Source organism: Bradysia coprophila (assembly GCF_014529535.1).
Source record: "Bradysia coprophila strain Holo2 chromosome IV unlocalized genomic scaffold, BU_Bcop_v1 contig_5, whole genome shotgun sequence".
NCBI lineage: Eukaryota > Metazoa > Arthropoda > Insecta > Diptera > Sciaridae > Bradysia > Bradysia coprophila.
In genome coordinates, this window is record NW_023503374.1 from 4902239 (window position 1) to 4920193 (window position 17955).

General features: G+C 36.9%; 3 protein-coding genes across 5 annotated transcripts; 1 reads left to right on the forward strand and 2 right to left on the reverse strand.

Annotated features, from left to right (window-relative positions):
• Positions 1-2725: 2725 nt before the first annotated feature.
• Positions 2726-3822, reverse strand: LOC119071781 (thioredoxin domain-containing protein 15). Of its 2 annotated transcripts, none has more exons than XM_037176839.1 (3): positions 3711-3822; positions 3084-3650; positions 2726-3025 (listed from the first exon to the last, which is right to left on the reverse strand). In XM_037176839.1, the coding sequence occupies exons 1-3, from the start codon at positions 3742-3744 to the stop codon at positions 2727-2729; spliced, it is 900 nt and encodes a 299-aa protein (XP_037032734.1). In that variant the 5' UTR covers positions 3745-3822; the 3' UTR covers position 2726. The 2 variants fall into 2 exon arrangements, with proteins under 2 accessions (XP_037032734.1, XP_037032735.1); XM_037176840.1 differs by having other exon boundaries at positions 3084-3644; positions 3711-3820.
• A 2399-nt stretch (positions 3823-6221) lies between these two features.
• On the forward strand, positions 6222-7779 carry LOC119071776. 2 transcript variants are annotated; one of them, XM_037176832.1, is made up of 3 exons: positions 6222-6416; positions 6559-7004; positions 7161-7779. In XM_037176832.1, the coding sequence occupies exons 2-3, from the start codon at positions 6571-6573 to the stop codon at positions 7525-7527; spliced, it is 801 nt and encodes a 266-aa protein (XP_037032727.1). In that variant the 5' UTR covers positions 6222-6416; positions 6559-6570; the 3' UTR covers positions 7528-7779. The 2 variants fall into 2 exon arrangements, with proteins under 2 accessions (XP_037032727.1, XP_037032726.1); XM_037176831.1 differs by having other exon boundaries at positions 6226-6416; positions 6559-7775.
• A 4200-nt stretch (positions 7780-11979) lies between these two features.
• LOC119071739 lies at positions 11980-17121 on the reverse strand. Its single transcript, XM_037176771.1, has 11 exons — positions 16897-17121; positions 14979-15308; positions 14774-14920; positions 14507-14700; positions 14364-14446; positions 14270-14305; positions 13985-14210; positions 13776-13923; positions 13567-13707; positions 12600-12766; positions 11980-12147 (listed from the first exon to the last, which is right to left on the reverse strand). Exons 1-11 carry the CDS (start codon positions 16973-16975, stop codon positions 12028-12030), a joined length of 1671 nt encoding a protein of 556 aa, XP_037032666.1. The 5' UTR covers positions 16976-17121; the 3' UTR covers positions 11980-12027.
• Positions 17122-17955: the final 834 nt, after the last annotated feature.

The window sequence follows — 17955 nt, forward strand, 5'->3', positions numbered from 1 at the left end:
TATTCAGATGCATTCGCGGACGTATTGAATCCAGCTTTTCTGAAAATTTTATCGCTTGCGCCAAATATTGCACGTTTGGAGTTACATGGACGTCATGCCAATACTGAAAACCAGTCATCGAGAAGACGACGCTTTTACGACATATTTAACTGGAAGATGCTGAGGTCGTTGTCAATTTTCAATCAGTCACTGAATAGCGAAGTAAGACGCGTCTCGGATATCTTCGGTAAATTCAAATTAGAGTTTCTCTGCTTGAATTCTGACCGAATAGACAGCCATACAGTCGCAGCGATGTTTACGAAACAAACTAAATTGAAACATCTGATTCTGTCTTGTTGTATGGTTGATGATCGAGTTATGAGTGCTATAGCGGATTGCTCGGATTTGGAAAAACTCACAACATGGGTTCAACTTCCAGATACGTCTTTTGCACTGATTCGGAAATTGAAAAAGTTAAATGATTTGAACCTAAACTGTAAAAAAGAAAGCACAGCAAAATTGGAAATACTTGCTGAAACGGACAATACATCACTTATAAATCTGAGCGTGCGCGGACTCGATACAGTGCCAGTTCACCTTATCTCAACATTGGCAAAATCTGCACCGCATCTCAAGTCCTTAAATTTGGTCCACTCAAACGCTTTTGGGATGGAGGCGCATGCAATTATGAAATATTTCAATTTTGTCGAGACTTTAGAATTACAAATTTGGGACGAGCCTTTAGTTCACCAAAGCGACTTCTCCAATCCAAAGCTAAGAGACTTAAAAGTTGTCCTCGGAGGTGCACTTCCTGAAATGTGGCTGGCTGAACTCATGCAATCATATCCAAATCTTATTACACTGGAATTGATCATAAACTACAGGAACCGGGCACGAGAAACTCCTTTGGACATCCGGTATATTCTAGATGGATTTACGAAACTACAATCGTTGACCGTAGAAGCGGATCTGCTGATAGTTGGAGAATTGTTTTTTTTGCCCGATCACAAGAACAACTTAAAATATGTATCGTTGGTAGGGCTGGAAGAATATGCGTTAAACCATGTCGTCCTAAGTAAATTTCGCAGCAGATATAATGTGGTAGCGCTGGACTCTTGTATGGCTTGGAGCAAAGACCGATGGATCATAACGTTAATGGTATAGGAATAGCTAATACCTATACAGACATTGTGAAAAATACTTGCAAAATCATTGATTGTGTAGTGGTCTTCAACCACTTTCTGACTTCTAATTTTTGATTAAATAAAAAAATTCTTACAAAACCAAAGATCAAAAATATTTGACCGCAAAAAATTGATGGAAATGAAGACGGTGTGGTACCCTATTTAGAGTACCACTCATGCTTGTAGTGCATTGTGGCGAAACATCCTGGATGATGGATCTGCTGAAGTTGAGACAGTCGAAATACGAAAAAAGGTAAGCTTATGCACTAATGGTTTTGTAAATCAATGCTTCTACTATAATATCCAGTGCTGAACGGAATCCTTGACTTCCTGTTACTAAGCTTCGATGTGTAAGATGCAAGGTTAATCGATTTTTTACCGAACTGTTGAAGGTAAGATATTTGATGTTCTGTGACACAAGTTTTCTTATTACCGTAAGAGGGATTCTTTTGAACAACAGCCTACCGTAGTTAGTTTCTCTACAGTGGAACGGGGCAGAATTGTTTCTACTCACACGGGCGAGGTATCCGTATCGTAAGAAAGCTGAGATAGAGTTCTGAATGAGCAGACGTTTCTTTAATATCGAAAATTATTTTAGCAAAGCTACAGCACCCTCCAAAGTTCACCAATTTCAGTATGAAATCCTTTAAATTTTTTTGAAGTGATATTGGTCACTGTAGATGGCATCGACAACCCACATAATCCATGTTGGTCCGTAACTACATGACCTCAGCTATCCAATGATCGGTTATTTGCATCGTGACCTGTGGGAGAAAAACAGTCTTCAGATTTCGGTCACCTCCCACTGACGACACAGTGACCTGAACAAAAACGAGCTATCAGAACAGTCGGAGCGTTTGCTGCGACTGAGCCCCGTACAAACCCGTATATCTATTGCGTACGTGACCCTAGTGCGTCTGTCACCCTACTTTGACCGTAAGCTTATTGCGCCGGTTAATGTAGTTAAACTATTTCACTATTTTGACTATCTTTCAGGGAAAAAAGAAATTTTTGAAATGGGATTTGATGTACTCAAGATATCGACGTGACGGACAGACGGACAGACAAAATTTTTATTGCAGATTCGTCATCTATGAACTGAACATAGGCAAACACTTTACCCTTACCGTCTGCTTCGAATTCCATCAATTACACACGGTTTCGTAATCCTATAAGCCCCTTTGTACTTCGTACGGGGCTAAAAATGAAAGTGGTTTTGGATTCTGGGGTTCAATTCCTGTCTAGGCACATAAAAATGTTTTCTCTAAAAAATCATTCCCATTTCGGTAGGCTGTTTTTCAGAAGAATCCTTTTCAGCAATTTGTCACTATTTCGTCACTATCCATAAATTACTCAAGTGAGATTTCAGAATAATGATGAAGCGTCGATCCGAACCATCAGCGAGGATTTTAATTTTTTTTTTTTTGGAAAACAAAAATAATTTAATTGGCAGTTTACTAATTCGTTTCAACATACGAAGTCCTTAAATTACATCAGCGCAGCGGTAAGTTCTTGCAGTGTTTTCTAGATCACAATGTCGAAAATCAGCAAAAAAAATCCCGTTCAAAGCCGCCTTTCATGCTGTGCACCGGATTCCCTCCAATTCCTTTTTATCATTTCAACAATTTGAATGTAGAATCGCGACTTTGTAAAGTAGTAGCAGGCGCACACAACGATAAATGTCCACGCCAAATACAGACAGTAATCGGTTTCGATTTCCACTTTATTCGGAAGTGGACCGTGAAAATCGTCGGATGTAACATACACATTTGATAGAGGCGACAGTCCGGTATGCTTTGTAACGAAATTCGCAAACTGTATGGCTGTGTAGGTGGTCATGTTGAATTTAATGACCGGACGACCTAGAGACATGATTTTAGTAGCAGATTCTCGTTGCACCAATTCAATCGAACATCTTACCTTGATGAAATAGCATTACTGTCGGTAAGCCCACGATGCCAAAATCAGTATTCAGACTGTGGAAACGCAGTGCATCAATAGCTCCAATTTTGATATCAGGAAATTGCCTGGACACTGCATTGAAATGAGGTGCGACAAGTGCTGACCCCTGACACGTTCTGGTGTAAAATAGGACTAGCGCACAATTCCCTTCGTCCATTCGTTTTGTCTTGTTACCATGCGGTGCCAGCATGGTCACAACTTCTTTCAACGAATTGATTATTTGCAGCGTCCCGTTGCCTTGCCCGGGTATACACTTGACTTTGATCGGTGTTTTTTTCCCGTCGTTGCCCTGGTCCGATGCAGCTGCGTTTTCGTACAGCAAACATTTTTTGGTGTCTTCGTACGTGATGAAACTGAGAAAATTGTATTCGGTGTGACCTTTCGACACCATATAGCTTGAAGACTGTGGATCTAATTCGTTTTGTGATTTTGTTTCCATGAAATCGCCACTTATCAAATTAATTAAAAATCGTAATCCCTTCAGCTCAATGGCCATTGAATGATTAAACGAACAGACACCTAGAACTAATGAGATTTCATTAAAATACATCTGTCCCGTTCCATCACTCATCATTCAGTAAGTACACAATATCCACATTACTCTGCCAATAAATTGCATTTTGTTTAAATTAAAATGAACAATATGAGCGAAACCAAAAATTTGTTTTTGTTTTGAAATTTTCACTCGTTTGACAGGTTGTAATGTTGAATGACAGAATTGACAGCTATGTTGTGATGTTGGCTTAATTTTCGATTCCTTGTGGCCTTAATGTAGTAACATTAGCTGATGCCGTCCGTTATAGGCAATGAAAGTATAAACCAAGTTGTGAAACAACTAAATCAATTTGTCAAAATTTGTGTTTCACCCGCCTTCGCAAGTGTCTTAACCTGTTCTTTCAGAACCTTGGTATAAACCAGGTATGGTCTGTTCATACAAACCGAAGGACATACAAAGTTTTACATTCGATCATACCTTGTGTTGACGTTCATTTGTAAAAAACAAAAATCAAAACCCACTCAAAACCGGTGAAGATCCACTTGTCAACGGAGAATACAAGTACAAATTCCATACTTTATAGATTGTGGAAATTGTATCGTCACAACCGTAAAAATCAGGAAGGTGCGGGAAATTATTAAAAAAGCTAACCTTTCCAACGAACCATCTTTTGTTAAAGTCGGACAACATTCAGATGAAGTTTGAGGAGATTTTCGATCAATTTTAGCGCAACAAAACTGGTCAAATTTTATCCTATTTCCTAAAACTCGTCAAGACCTTTCTAACGAGCTATCGCACTTCAAAATCAATTAAAATTTCAATATGTTGCAGAAAATTTCTATTGCTATACAAAGAGGCAATGCGGCATGTATTCTTGGAACTTTAGGAAGTAATAGAGCGGATGATTTTTATTTATTGTAATATTTGTTGATTGAAAAGATCGTTTTTTTATTGACTGCGCCGTATGTGAGCAGTCTTTTTTTTCGCTTTGAATAAATAAATTATAGTATCAAACAAATTTTGGCAGTGATAACGTTGATTTTTGGAAATATCGTAGGGAATTTCCTATGAAATTTTCCTTCCCAACTTCCTACACCTAACCTGGAAAGGTCTTGACGAGATCTAGGAAATAGGATGAAATTTAAGGAAATTATAAATCAAGTAGAAGGAAATATCTGTCAAAAAGCGCTAGAAACGCTAAAATTGTTAAAAATTTCCTCACTTTTCATCTAAAAGTGGTCCAATTTCATTAAATAGGGACTTGAAACATCTCGACGAGATGTAGGACATAGAATGAAGTTTAAAGAAGTTGTATATAATTTTTTAAAAAATCTAAAAAGCGATAAAACCACTAAATTTGACCCAATTTTCCTCAAATTTCATCGAAAAGTAGTCGAATATCTACATATAGGGGGTCCCTGGAAAGGCCGGGTCCCAGTCCAATCAAACCGTATATTTTAATGAAGGCCTTTATTCATCATCTAATTATCAACGTCGCGCGAAATACAGTATTAAAACTTAAGGAGATCGGAAAACAACACAAGTAAAAAATCTGGAAAATCATTAAAGTTGGTAGAAAATACACAAAAATAAGCAGCATTTAATCTAGGATTTCAATTTCATGAAAACCATGGAAAGGTAACGTTAAAATCCGTCAAACTGAAAACAAACGTGGAAAAAAATCTAACAGTTTTATTTGATATAGCTCACATCATGAGTGCTCACTAGAAATATCTTGTCAAGAACCAACAAACTGAAGAACTGATAAAATTACAAATTCTACGGGAATTAATCAATAATTATGGTTGATAGGACGGAAAAATCTTAAAGTCCATAGCAGTATGGTGACATGCTCTTCGTAGCGTTTGTTTAAACAATTTCAGCCTAACTCTAGAAAATTTAATGAAATAGAAAGCTAAAAAATTCATTTCACTCTGCATTACAGTTAATCGTGTCAATGCAAAGCACTGACAGTGCGTTGGTAAATGACATAAATTACAATAATTTTACGAAAATAGTAGTAATAGTTTTTTGTGTATCTGTTTTGGACGATTGTTTTTAGGCAATTTCGCGAGTTGTAGCCCGAACGAAGTGAGTTTCATGTAAGGGGTCGAAAACCAGAGAAAAATCTCAAAACTCCCTCATTTTCGGCCCCGACACATGAAAAATACAATGAAAGTGTAAAACAGGTATGGTCTATTGTCCGCCCGGAGGACATAAAAATTTGATTTTCGCACTTAAAAGCCCTCATTTTCATATTATTTTGACATAAAATGTGAGTGCGTTTAAGACGAATTCGCCGATCGCCTATCTAGACTTTCATTGGAAAAATAAACGAAAGGCTAGCTTTTTTAATAATTTCCCGCACCTCCCAGCGATAGCACTGCCTTCGTGTCGGTCTTTTGAGATACGAAATTTAAAAATCAAAATAATTTGTTAGGAAATTAAATTTTCGATCACATTGTCCATGAAAATAATGTTCGGTGAAGTAACCGACTTGCCGACAGCGTCAGTCATTGAGAGTCCTGTGAAATAGTTCTCAAATCCACAATCTATTTAGCTTCCCTCCTCTACCGTGTGGGACATTGGGAACACTCTACCGTCACTTCGTGAGCTTCGTGATTAGGTGTCGCTGGTAAATTTGACACTGACTGATTTGTAGATCTTAACCTGTTCAATTTTGTGTTAAACCAATGCTCCTGGTTAAACATTTTCGTATACAGCGTCCATATGTACTGTTCATTAAATTCTTATATTTTTTGCGTCTCATCAATAATTGATTAGTAAGCTCTCAGGTAAGTTCAATAGTGTATTTAAGCACACCTTTTGAGGCGCAAAATTTGCACTGCAAATCGAGAAAATGTCAAATCATAGTTCGAAGAAAAAATGTTTTCCTGAAACGTAACTCTTCGTTTTCGTTCTGATTTCTTTCTATAGTTTCGGCGCAAGATGAATAAAACAACTTTAGTGAACAAATATCTGGATTGCGCAAAGCTACTGAACAGTGAACCCCTGCCGGATAACCTCTCAGAGATCTTGATCGACGTGATCGGCGATACAAAATTATTTGCTGATAAACTAATTTTGGTCCGTAGCGGAAACAATTGTGATTCGAATGCTGGCGTCCAAGAACGAAGATATAACACAAGAAGCAAATTAGGTCAAATGACGTCGCCTCCTACGTCGTCTGTCGTAAACACTTCGTCAAACATAACGGAACTCAAGCCGAGAGTAATCGTTAAGAGATTAGTGACGCTGAATGGAATCGGATCAATTCAGGATGGAATTCAGCATGAAACAGAGACGAGAACTACATCTGAATTACCAGATAAGGTGGAGACAGTCAAGCCACCGACTCCCGTAAGAAGACTAGTTCGCCGAATGCAGTCCTCTGCGATAAGCGAATCCGATTCAAGTGATTCCAGCGATGTGAACCACGAAACAGGCAAGCGACAAAAATCTGAAACACCAGAAACAGCGAACTTAAAGCCACCGGCGCCTGAAAGAAGAGTAGTTCGCCTATTGCAGTCTCCTCGAATAATCGAATCCGATTCAAGTGATTGTAACGAAGTGAACCTCGAAACACGGAAAAGACCAAGATCTGAAGTACCAGAAAAATTGAACTTAAAGCCACCGGTCCCTGTAAGAAGAATAGTTCGTCGAACACGGCCCAGTCTAAGACGTGAATTTGATTCAAGTGATTCCAGCGAAGTGAAGCTTGAAACATTGGAGAGAGCACCATCGAAAATACCACGGAAAGTGATTTTAAAACCACCAGCTGCAAGAAGAATAGTTGGGCGGAGAAATACCATTCATTCCCTCGTACCAAACGAATCAGATTGTAGTGATTTCTTTGAAGTGAACCTGTTCAATCGGGGTCTGCATGACGGCTGCGTAATTTGTTGAAGCATTGGAAATAGAAAATTCCTTCACTTTGACTTTGAAGATATTTGGCGGTCAACGTTCTAGAATGGAACGTTTTATTGTTGAACAATTAGTGTGGAATTCGTGAAATTTTGAATGGCATGAACTGTGCTTTTGCACAACTTGAAATTTTGTGATTTATAATTATCGTCCTTAATGTACGTCAATCTCTCTGATTTTTTTTTTTTTTGAAGATATTTGTGATTGAATCTGTTCAACGGGTCGTTAATAAATTATGTTTTTCAAGAAACATGTCTTTTTTCCAGCCACATCAACCTATTATTCTAACTCAGTCAGAGAACTAAGACAAAAGTTGTAATTATTGTCGTCCAAGTTGAAGGATAGAGGAACTATACGTGGGAATTGACTGAAAAGTTATCTCTCACACACATTCCACTGACAAAATATGTCACCTTTCCTCGTTGTCTAATAAGCCAACATTTCTAAGCGTATGGTCTCTTCTAAGAAACTGTTATCAAGTCTGAGCTCTCATTCTTTGACCTGACTGACCTGACCTGACCGGACATTTGGCAATATAAAAAGTCCCACATGACTTTAGAATCGCTTAAATATTACCTTTCTGGTCCTGTGTGAGTATAGTTGGATTCGAGCTTCGAGCACATTGGCTAGAAAAATCGATGCGGAGACGGTATTTTTTTTTTGGCATATCTTTTAAAAAAAAAAAATTGTTTCCAAAAAATATTTTTGTTTCCAAAAAAAAGTTTTGTAAGTATATAAAGAATTTTGGTTTTCAAAAAAAAGTTTTGATTAAGTTTGGTTGAAGAAAAAGTAACTAAAAAATACTTGTTTTTTCTACATATGAGAAAATATGGTAATAATTGATTGCAAAGAGAAATTTAGAAATGAAAACTAAAAGAAAATTGAGAAAATAGATAAAAGTGAATAAATGAAAGGGAATATTTTTAAGGGAAAGGATTGGTCTGAGCAATGGATCGGTGGTTGGATGTAATATTTTTTGTTTTTTTTTTGTTTTTTGTGTAAAATTGATTTCTAAAATTGAAAAGGAAATAATTTCCGTATAACAAGTAAAAGAAAATTGAGAATGCAGATAATAGCTATTTTGCTAACATGTGCCTAAATGGAAATTTTGCGCAATAGATGTGACGATTGTCAATCCGAGGCGAAGCCGAGGTTGACAACACATCGTATGCGCAAAATTCCAGTTTAGGCACAAGTTAGCAACAAGATTTTATGTACTGTAGCAATTTTACACTTCATCGAATGCATATTTACGCACGCAAAATGAACATATGCGCACTACAGTGCATAAAAGTGATTAGATGCAAGGAAAAAATCATTTTCATAAATAACCTCCATACAAACTGCACAAACACTCTACGGGGAATAATGATCGAGATGTCCGTCAGCGTTTTTTGTATTTCATGCGTCAGGGACCACTGTCGTTTTTTAACGCGCGTAAAATTTGAATGAGTTGAGTTACATTTAATTTGCATTTCATTAAATCTGCGTTTCACTTTCACAATCAGTTCTGAAAATGAGTTTTCATAGTTCAAACGCTGTAACATGAACTTTTTCAACAAAGGCAACACATCAGTGAAAAAGTTCGGGTTATTGAAAACGGGACACGGACAAATATTGCGAAAAATATGTTGGTGATGTTATTAATTGACATTCTTAGTCCTGTAAACTGAACGATTCATAAAAAAAAACTTCATTCAGTGTACTGGGATGAGATTTGCAGTGGATGTCGGTCATGTACAAAATAATTTACCCTTCTTTCCTACGCGCGATCTTTGTAAAAGCCTTTTTAAAATTGTTACATCTTACTATTTCGCTGGTCGCTGGAAATTTTCTTACATACATATATGTTTGATGATCGTAGACCGGATTCGTCAGAGCTAAAGTTTATTGTCAAATCCTCATTCCTCAGTGAAGCTACAACAGCCAAGAGGTTTCATTCCAATTTTTATAAACTGAAAATTTTCGATTACATCACAGAACAAAAGAAGTAAATGCAAACACATATTTACTCGCCGACCCAACATTGTCCAAGAATAACGTTACAAATTTTATCAAAACAACAATTTCATGTTACAAACGAAAATAAATTTTGTCAGTTCAAATTTTACGCAAGTATTGGTTCTTTTAAGATAGCATAACGCAATGCAACGGACATCTCGATCATTATTCCCCGTAGAGTGTGTGTGTGCAGTTTGTATGGAGGTTATTTACATTTTCAGTTGAACCATCGAACTTTTATTGTCCAATTTGTTTTTATGTATATTTGCCGTCTATAATTTGGTTTTGTAAATTTAATTTTTATGAAAAACAAATGACACAGACTAATGCTTAGACGATGCGAGAGAGAAAAAAATTAACTCCTAAGTTACCGACACCGTTCCGGCGCCCGGCTCGCATTGCGGCCCTCCGCTTCGCTCCGGGGCAATGGGCCGGATCGCTCGGCGTGTTAAAACACTTTTTATGTGCAATAAAAATTGGTATTCATTTCGTAAAAAGACTTTCACTTTCACTTTACTCTCTCAATCTGTTGTTTTCTGATTTTGATTTGAAGTTGTAGTTGTACCTTCGAACTTTTATTGGAAAAAATCGCCAGTGGAGCACAGTGAAATATAACCACGAACACTTTTTGGGAAAAGTTGCTTTTTGGAGAGTGCAAATATATTCTCTTCACTGGCGATTTTTTCCAATAAAAGTTCGAAGGTACAACTACAACTTCAAATCAAAATCAGAAAACAACAGATTGAGAGAGTAAAGTGAAATCATGGAATTTTTTTTTTATAAATTTGCAATTTGAAGATTATCTATCTAGAAGTTCGAAAGTTCAACTCAAGCCGTTTTGTTGGTTCCTATGGAATTCATCCTTTTACGAAAACGTAAAGGAGTTTAGTTCTTCTTTTTACGAAATGAATACCAATTTTTATTGCACATAAAAAGTGTTTTAACACGCCGAGCGATCCGGCCCATTGCCCCGGAGCGAAGCGGAGGGCCGCAATGCGAGCCGGGCGCCGGAACGGTGTCGGTAACTTAGGAGTTAATTTTTTTTTCTCTCGCCTCGTCCAATAATTAGCCTGTGTAATTTGTTTTTCATAAAAATTAAATTTACAAAACCAAATTATAGACGGCAAATATACATAAAACAAATTGGACAATAAAAGTTCGATGGTTCAACTGAAAATGATTTTTTCCTTGCATCTAATCACTTTTATGTGCATTCTCAATTTTCTTTTACTTGCTATACGGAAATTATTTCCTTTTCAATTTTAGAAATCAATTTTACACAAAAAAACAAAAAAAAATATTACATCCAACCACCGATCCATTGATTAGTTTCAATAACATTATCATCCACAAACTTATAGTTTTTGCGCAGTCATAGGTAATAATGTAGAAAACAACAAATCAAGAGAGCAATATTTAAAAAGAAACTCAGCCCAATCCTTTCCCTTAAAAATATTCCCTTTCATTTATTCACTTTTATCTTTTCTCAATTTTCTTTTACGTTTTCATTTCTAAATTAATTTCTCTTTGCAATCAATTATTACCATATTTTCTCATATGTAGAAAAAACAAGTATTTTTTAGTTACTTTTTCTTCAACCAAACTCCTTATATACTTAATCAAAACTTTTTTTTGAAAACCAAAATTCTTTATATACTTACAAAACTTTTTTTTGGAAAGATATGCTAAAAGATATGCCAAAAAAAAATAATGTGATGCGAAGTATGATTTGATTGACGATGGATTTTGACCAACATAAAACGAATGAAGCGGTGCTGTTAAATGAATTCAAGACGAATATGTGTCGATTAATATGGAGTTCCATCAGCACTATTTTATGAAGTGATTGCGAAGATTTAGCCTCTGAAACTCAAGCCTACACCGATTTCTGTAAAGAGCCGGCGAAAGCGCTCGAAAAATCAAAAAGGCAGCTTTACAACCAATCATTTTGAAACAGAGTCCAGTCTCCAAACAAAATTAGTGGAAACAAAAATAAGTTGGACACTCCAAGGTGGGGGAATGGCCGAAAAAAAAAACGATACGAAATGATGTCGGTTGAGGAAATCTTTTATGGTTGGTATTAATTAATTATTAATTAATAATTATGGTTACGAATTAATTTGTAACAAGGGAGGGACTGAGGTTATTATCATCGAACTATATTATGAACAAATTAAATTCTTAACAGCTGAAACTGTCGGAATAGCAACAACAATCTAAACATAAATGTTGTAGTTAGTCGGACTGTACACCAGGTAAGGGTCAGTTCTTTGTGTGTTTGCCCATTTTTTACACATATCTTCTTCGCCTACCGTAATCTAGGAGGCATAGCGAATGGAATACATCGCTCGCTGGGTATAGTGAAGTCAGAGTCGGAGTGTACACCAAGATGTCCTGCCCTATTTTCTCGAAAGAAACTAAAACAATCAAGGGCAATTTGTGGAGCTTTTATATTCGAATACAATCAAACGTGTCTAGCACTTAAATTCCATTCAACATTCCGGTTATAAAGAAGATGAAATAGACGAAGAACGCAATTCTATTAATAAATAGATTTACTGATTCCCATGAAACATCTTCCTTCTCGAGATGGTTGTAATTCTGAAAGAAAATAGAGAAAAATGGAGTAGAGTAATAGCTGTTTTACAAGTGCATTCTGTGGCTTCGACTATAAATCTGTTTTATAACTAAAGCACTCTCTGAATATTACTAATCGTTCTACGGATTACGAAGATAGTGACCACGTTAGTTTCTGTAGGTACTATATTTAGTACACTTGGAGAATCCGACCAGTATAGAAATTTACCGGTAAACGTTACAATTACCGCTCAATTGTTTACCGGTTGGATTCACTAAGTACATTAGAATAGTCTTAGAAACTAACAAGATCTTATCTCGGATTAGTTTCCGAGAAGTAATTATTCAATTCCCCATTCCTCCTGCTTCAGAATGTATGCAGAAAATGTTGTAAGCACATGCTCCTTGAAATGATGTATGTTATTTAACTCACAGTAAGGCGCAAACTGAACATTGAATAAAAAACCACATCTTACATTGGGTATGTCCAGTCCAATGAGCATACGTAGCCATGTAAACTGCATGCATCTGGCCAGCCAATCGAAAGGTCGAATCTTTGATGTGGATCTTTCCACCCAGCAAGTTACAATGAACAACAGAAATGCTATCCAAGATAGGTACAGCGATATTTCGTAGTATTTTACTGGAAAAATTGGAAGCAGTTACGTTACTATGTTCTAAATATTTTTTCACAAGCAGATGAGTGACGGAACCATTCACAAAGGTACGACACAATAGCAATAGGCACATCAAAACTACTGATAATTCTTAGGTCGTATCGATTGAAGTAACAGATTAGATCATTACACTTTTGTGATATTGCTTGTACTGTCTGTGAAAGGTGGTCGATCATCCAACTATAGAGATTTCCCGCAACTCCCACTGAACAGTGTGAAGGTAATAATTATTCATAACATCGCGTGCAAATTGCTTTATTAGATGGCCACAGGCACAGCAGAGTAAAGTTAACCAGGCAGGAGTGGACGTTTGACAAGAGACCTGAACAATCTAGTAGCCCTATATTTTTTGCGAATAAAATTTTTCAATTTATGTCAGTGTTCATTTGAGTTCATTTTCATCCAGTGTATTAGGTCCCTTATTTGACGTTTCGAAAATGAACCGCTCCTGCCTGGTTTATTTTACTCTGCCGTGCCACAGGCCAATTTAAACTTCGTGTGCCTAATAAAGCACCTTGTACCGAGTTTCGTTCAGCGTTTTATCCAACAGATGCATTTAAAGCAGGGACTATTTTGAGAAATCGAGTTTCTCAAAATTTCTCAAATATTTCTCAAAAAATTTCTCACAAATTTCTCAAATTTCTCTAAATTCTCAAATTTCTCAAAAATATAAAAAATTTCTCAAAGATTTCTCAAGAATTTCTCAAATTTCTCAAAATTTCTCAAAAATAGTCCCTGATTTAAAGTGTGATGATTTTACACATACATATACGTGGAACATAAGACTTTGGTGCATAATCCATACTGACTGCGCACATAACAGCCAAAATGAACATTCCGGTAAGGTTTAAGCTTGCTCTCACGAAACGTTTCGTCCAAAATGACAACAGTATGAATGTGAAGGAAGCTGTGGTTGAAAAAAAAATGTTTAAAAATTCTCGTTCGAGGGAACAATATTTTCTTTTGAATAAAAACCTAGCAAAGGACCGCAAAAAACTTTGCTGTAAAATAATGTGCTTCGCTTCAAACGTAAACGGTACACAATCTCGATCGGATATTGGCCTTGTTCCGAGTGTACATTCTTTAAGTGCCATTCGCTCTGATCGTAGTTGTCGCTTCGAATCTGAAGCAATATTTTTTTCCAACATTACTTAATCCCATACAACTCCCGGCAAGTTGGATACCTTGAAAAAACTGTCCTCAGCTGGAAAAAGGGTAATATTTTCGTCAGTCACCCCCAACTGTATATCACACGTAACTTCGTCCCTGGGCCAATTGTGTTCATTCGAAATGTCCGAACACATTGTATTCATCGACACGTACGTCGATTCAGCATAGATATCACCTTCGTAGTGGACTCTAATTTTAAAGTCTGTGTGCAAACCTTGGCTGAAGGAAGAATCCCTTGCACTAGGAATCGAGTAATATGCTTAACAGTGAATTGATTATAGTCGCACACAACTACTTACTTATATAACAGTATGGGAGGGACACGTAGTCCGTGCCTGTAAAATTTGAGTCTGAGTTAAGTCCTTACCATTGGACGAATTTTTGCTAATTTACCAACTTCCCAAGCTTCTGATAACTAAATATTCCAAATTGTCATAGTCTTTGGGATCCCATAGTTTTTCATTGTAACTCCACTCCTAGAAACATGAGTGGAAATCGAACAACAACACAAAAATGAAACACTTATCCCAACCAACCAAATCAAATTTTCCTTTCGTCGATAGGGCACCATCCTTTGCATGGAATGCTATTTGACGCAACTGAAACTGTACGGATATGTTCTTCGCATTTCCGTCGTTGAAAACATCATTCGAGAACAGATTCATCGCCAGTTTGGTATGAGGGGAAAAATCACGTCCTTTTGTTTCATCTAATTCATCGGTGTTGGCGACTAGTAGGAATGAAATTTTACAGGTCAGTGTGGGCTGCAGATGTTATTGAACGATTATACTATCCACACATACAGTCAGGTGTTTGACAGTCGTAAAAAAATTTAGTTTCAGCAGTCCCCCAAGAGCAGAACGCAATATACTTGATGGGCAATGGATTTTTGTCGGTCAGATTTAGCAGCGGCAACGACTCTCCAACCACTCCAATCTCAATCGATCCATCTGAATTTATAAACGAATCTAAATCGATTGCACTCTTAAAATACCAAAAGGCACTCACTCATTGCAATCTTAATGGAAATCGGAATCGGATTCAGCGACGACAATAGGTTCTTCCGGCGAATCGATTGTAAGGCTTGGGTTTTCCGTTTTCGTCGTATTTCCGAAAATGTATTTGCACCTCCGCCCAATACGATTTCATAAACTGGATCCATGGTGGATGGAGCCTCTTCAGTTGATAAAAGGATGTGAGCATCTTTGGGTCCCATTACGTATAGTTTCAAGTTAACGATATTGCCATCGGCACCATGGTTGTTCACATCGTCAATTTTGAAGTATTTCTGATAGCCATAGCCCGACGTAGCATCATATTCTTGGCACCTATCCAAGTCTTTGACGGTGAGAATTAAATGAGGAAATTATTACTGTGCATTGAAAATCTAATTACCATAGAACTCGGGGTCGGACTAGATATCAAAGGCGTATATGGCATCAATATAATGGAATTTTAAATTAAAAACTGGAAGGCGCAATCGGGCTGGCCCGATTTCACCATATAACCAATCTATTAGTAATCTATAGATAAGATTAGATATGGAGAGTGTTTCGTGGTATCGAGAGTGTACGTGAAGCTGAATCAACAATTTAGAAATGAATAGAAAAAAACCACCGGAAATGTAATGTAATGCCTGCTAGTTCTCTTCGGAAATTCCAATGACTATCAAGATGACTATTTTACGTCTAGATACCTATTGAAGAAGTTGGGTTTTCTTTTTCGCTAAGAATTTATTTAACTTTTTAAGAAACATCAGCACATCGCCACAAAATCTGTTTGATACAACGTCTATTACTTCAATATATTTATTATAAATTCTTGCAGAATAATAGAATTTGAGCCAAAGCTGATTTTTGTTATCGCTATGGATAACAGATAAGTAATCATTTTTATAAGGTTAAATAGTTCGAGTTATTGTCTCTTCTAAGATGATTGAAAGAAGCATAGCACTCATTGTTCCTTTCCAGACTGGAGAACCGCCAAATTTCAGCCGCCGAAAAACGACCCGCCGCCGCCGCGGGAGATTTTGGTCGGCTAATTGCAGCTAGCCGACGTAAGCCGCCGTAAGCCGCCGCCAGAGGCTAGGTCGGCTAACTCGGCGGCTCGTGCATATTTTATCCATAAAAGACAAAAAGATGACACAAACCAACAAAATTAAATTAATTTTTTGGGACAATACCGTTACTTGAGAATACACCCGTACTTTTAATGTACCTTGCGATGCCTATCTTTAAGATATTTTCTACTTTGATTTTCGTATTTTTTTTATTTTTTCTTCAAAACGACATTCCAAGCAAATTGAGAAATTTAAGAAAATTTTCAAGAATTTGTAGAAAATCTTGTCTATGGACATGGTCATTTGTTTGTGAAAATCCCAAATTTTATGAAAATCGTAACAGATGTGAAATTTCATGAAAAGCGCAAAAATTCGTTAAAACCGCGAAAACTTGTGAACAGAGCGAAAATTCGTAAAAAGCTAGAAAATTCGTAAAAAATCGCAAAAATTCGTGAAAATTACAAAAATTTGACATCCAGCCGCCGCCAGCCGACCTTTTTGGTCGGCGGCTAGGCCCAGTCGCCGCCTGAACTTTTTTAACAGCTAAGCCGTACTTAGCCGCCGCCGCCTGCGTTTTTTTTGGATGGCTAGATGCCGCCGGCGTTTATTTTTCGGCTCTCCACTCTGGTTCACGCTAGGAGCAGAGCAGACTTGTAAAAGTCAAATTAATGGAACGTTACATCCACATCCACTGCTAACGAAGCGCTACAAAAAATCACTTTTGAAGGGGAAGCAAACGCTATAACATAGTCTCCGTCACAGTTGATTAATGTAAGTATGAGAATAATTGTAGCACCTTTGCTACCGACGCGACACTCTTATAACGGTCTAAACTGCCGGATGGATGTACATGAACAATATAAATACCTTTCAATGACACATTATAATAAACGCAATTTACCGCACCAACTAAGACACAATTAATTAAAATAAATGTTTGAAACATCACTTCAGTCACTTGATAACGTTTTCGTGGATGCTGTATTACTGCAGTAAAGTGTAAATTCTACAAGAGTTTCAACGTATATCTTTGCGACTTCCGGTTTAGAGCGATAAGTGTTTGTATAAAGGAACATTCTGAAGGTTTAAAGACTTTCGAATGTAATTTGTTTTACCGGAATAGTTTTATACGAACAAAGAAAAAAAAAATTGAGTGCGAAAGTCATTCCGTCCCGTTCTGGATAGAATTTACACCATTCCTCGCCGTTGACGAAAAAAAAACTCCAGACACCACTTAACTTAACGCTGTTTCATATAGCGAGCTAGACAATTAGACATACAAGTGAAAACAAATGAAGTAATAGTATATCAGTCAAAAAAAAACCTTAAATGGTAAATGTGACGCAGGTCCTTTATCTTACTTACAAAATAGCTGATATCGCTGAGGGTGACGCATTGTGCGCCGTACTCAAAAGTTTTATCAACAAAAAATTAACTTACAAAATTTGAGAAAGAAAATTTTACAAAAAATAAATTTGCGTCACAGGTTTTTCAGTTTCCTTCAGGAATGTAAGGATCGACTGAAAACAGTTGGTTCAACGGATCCTGTTCGTGCCTATCGTTTGTGAAGAAATATATTTATAATCACTAGGGTCGGTCGATTTTCGAATATTTTCCATCCGAGCTTCTGGACCTAGCTGATCCGACTCAGCGAAGTCTAAAGAAAATTTTAAGATCAAAAAAATTATTTTCAAAAATGTTTATGCTTTGCCCAAGACGATTTTTTGAAAATCTTCTAGTTTTTCGAGGTATCGACACTCCAAAGGCTTTCTTGTCTATGCCAAAAAGTTAATTGTTGGTAAAACGGTCTTAGTTTTAAGTACAGGGTCTACTCTAATAAACAAACCCAAAAGACACATTATTTTTTGTGAGGAAAATACTTTTTCCGGGTAAAAAGTTTCGCAGGTTTCCGATATTTTTATTTGA

Excerpts from the sequence above, each read along its gene's own strand:
- LOC119071781 (XM_037176839.1), bottom strand. The coding sequence starts at position 3,744 with ATGCAATTTATTGGCAGAGTAATGTGGATATTGT. Across the intron at positions 3,651-3,710 it reads CAGAGTAATGTGGATATTGT|TTCTAGGTGTCTGTTCGTTT; the intron begins GTACTTACTGAA and ends AAATCTCATTAG. Across the intron at positions 3,026-3,083 it reads AGTAATGCTATTTCATCAAG|GTCGTCCGGTCATTAAATTC; the intron begins GTAAGATGTTCG and ends TCATGTCTCTAG.
- LOC119071739 (XM_037176771.1), bottom strand. The coding sequence starts at position 16,975 with ATGTTTCAAACATTTATTTTAATTAATTGTGTCTTAGTTGGTGCGGTA. Across the intron at positions 15,309-16,896 it reads TTATAATGTGTCATTGAAAG|ACTTGGATAGGTGCCAAGAA; the intron begins GTATTTATATTG and ends TCACCGTCAAAG. Across the intron at positions 14,447-14,506 it reads CGAAAGGAAAATTTGATTTG|GAGTGGAGTTACAATGAAAA; the intron begins GTTGGTTGGGAT and ends TCATGTTTCTAG.
- LOC119071776 (XM_037176831.1), top strand. The coding sequence starts at position 6,571 with ATGAATAAAACAACTTTAGTGAACAAATATCTGGATTGCGCAAAGCTA.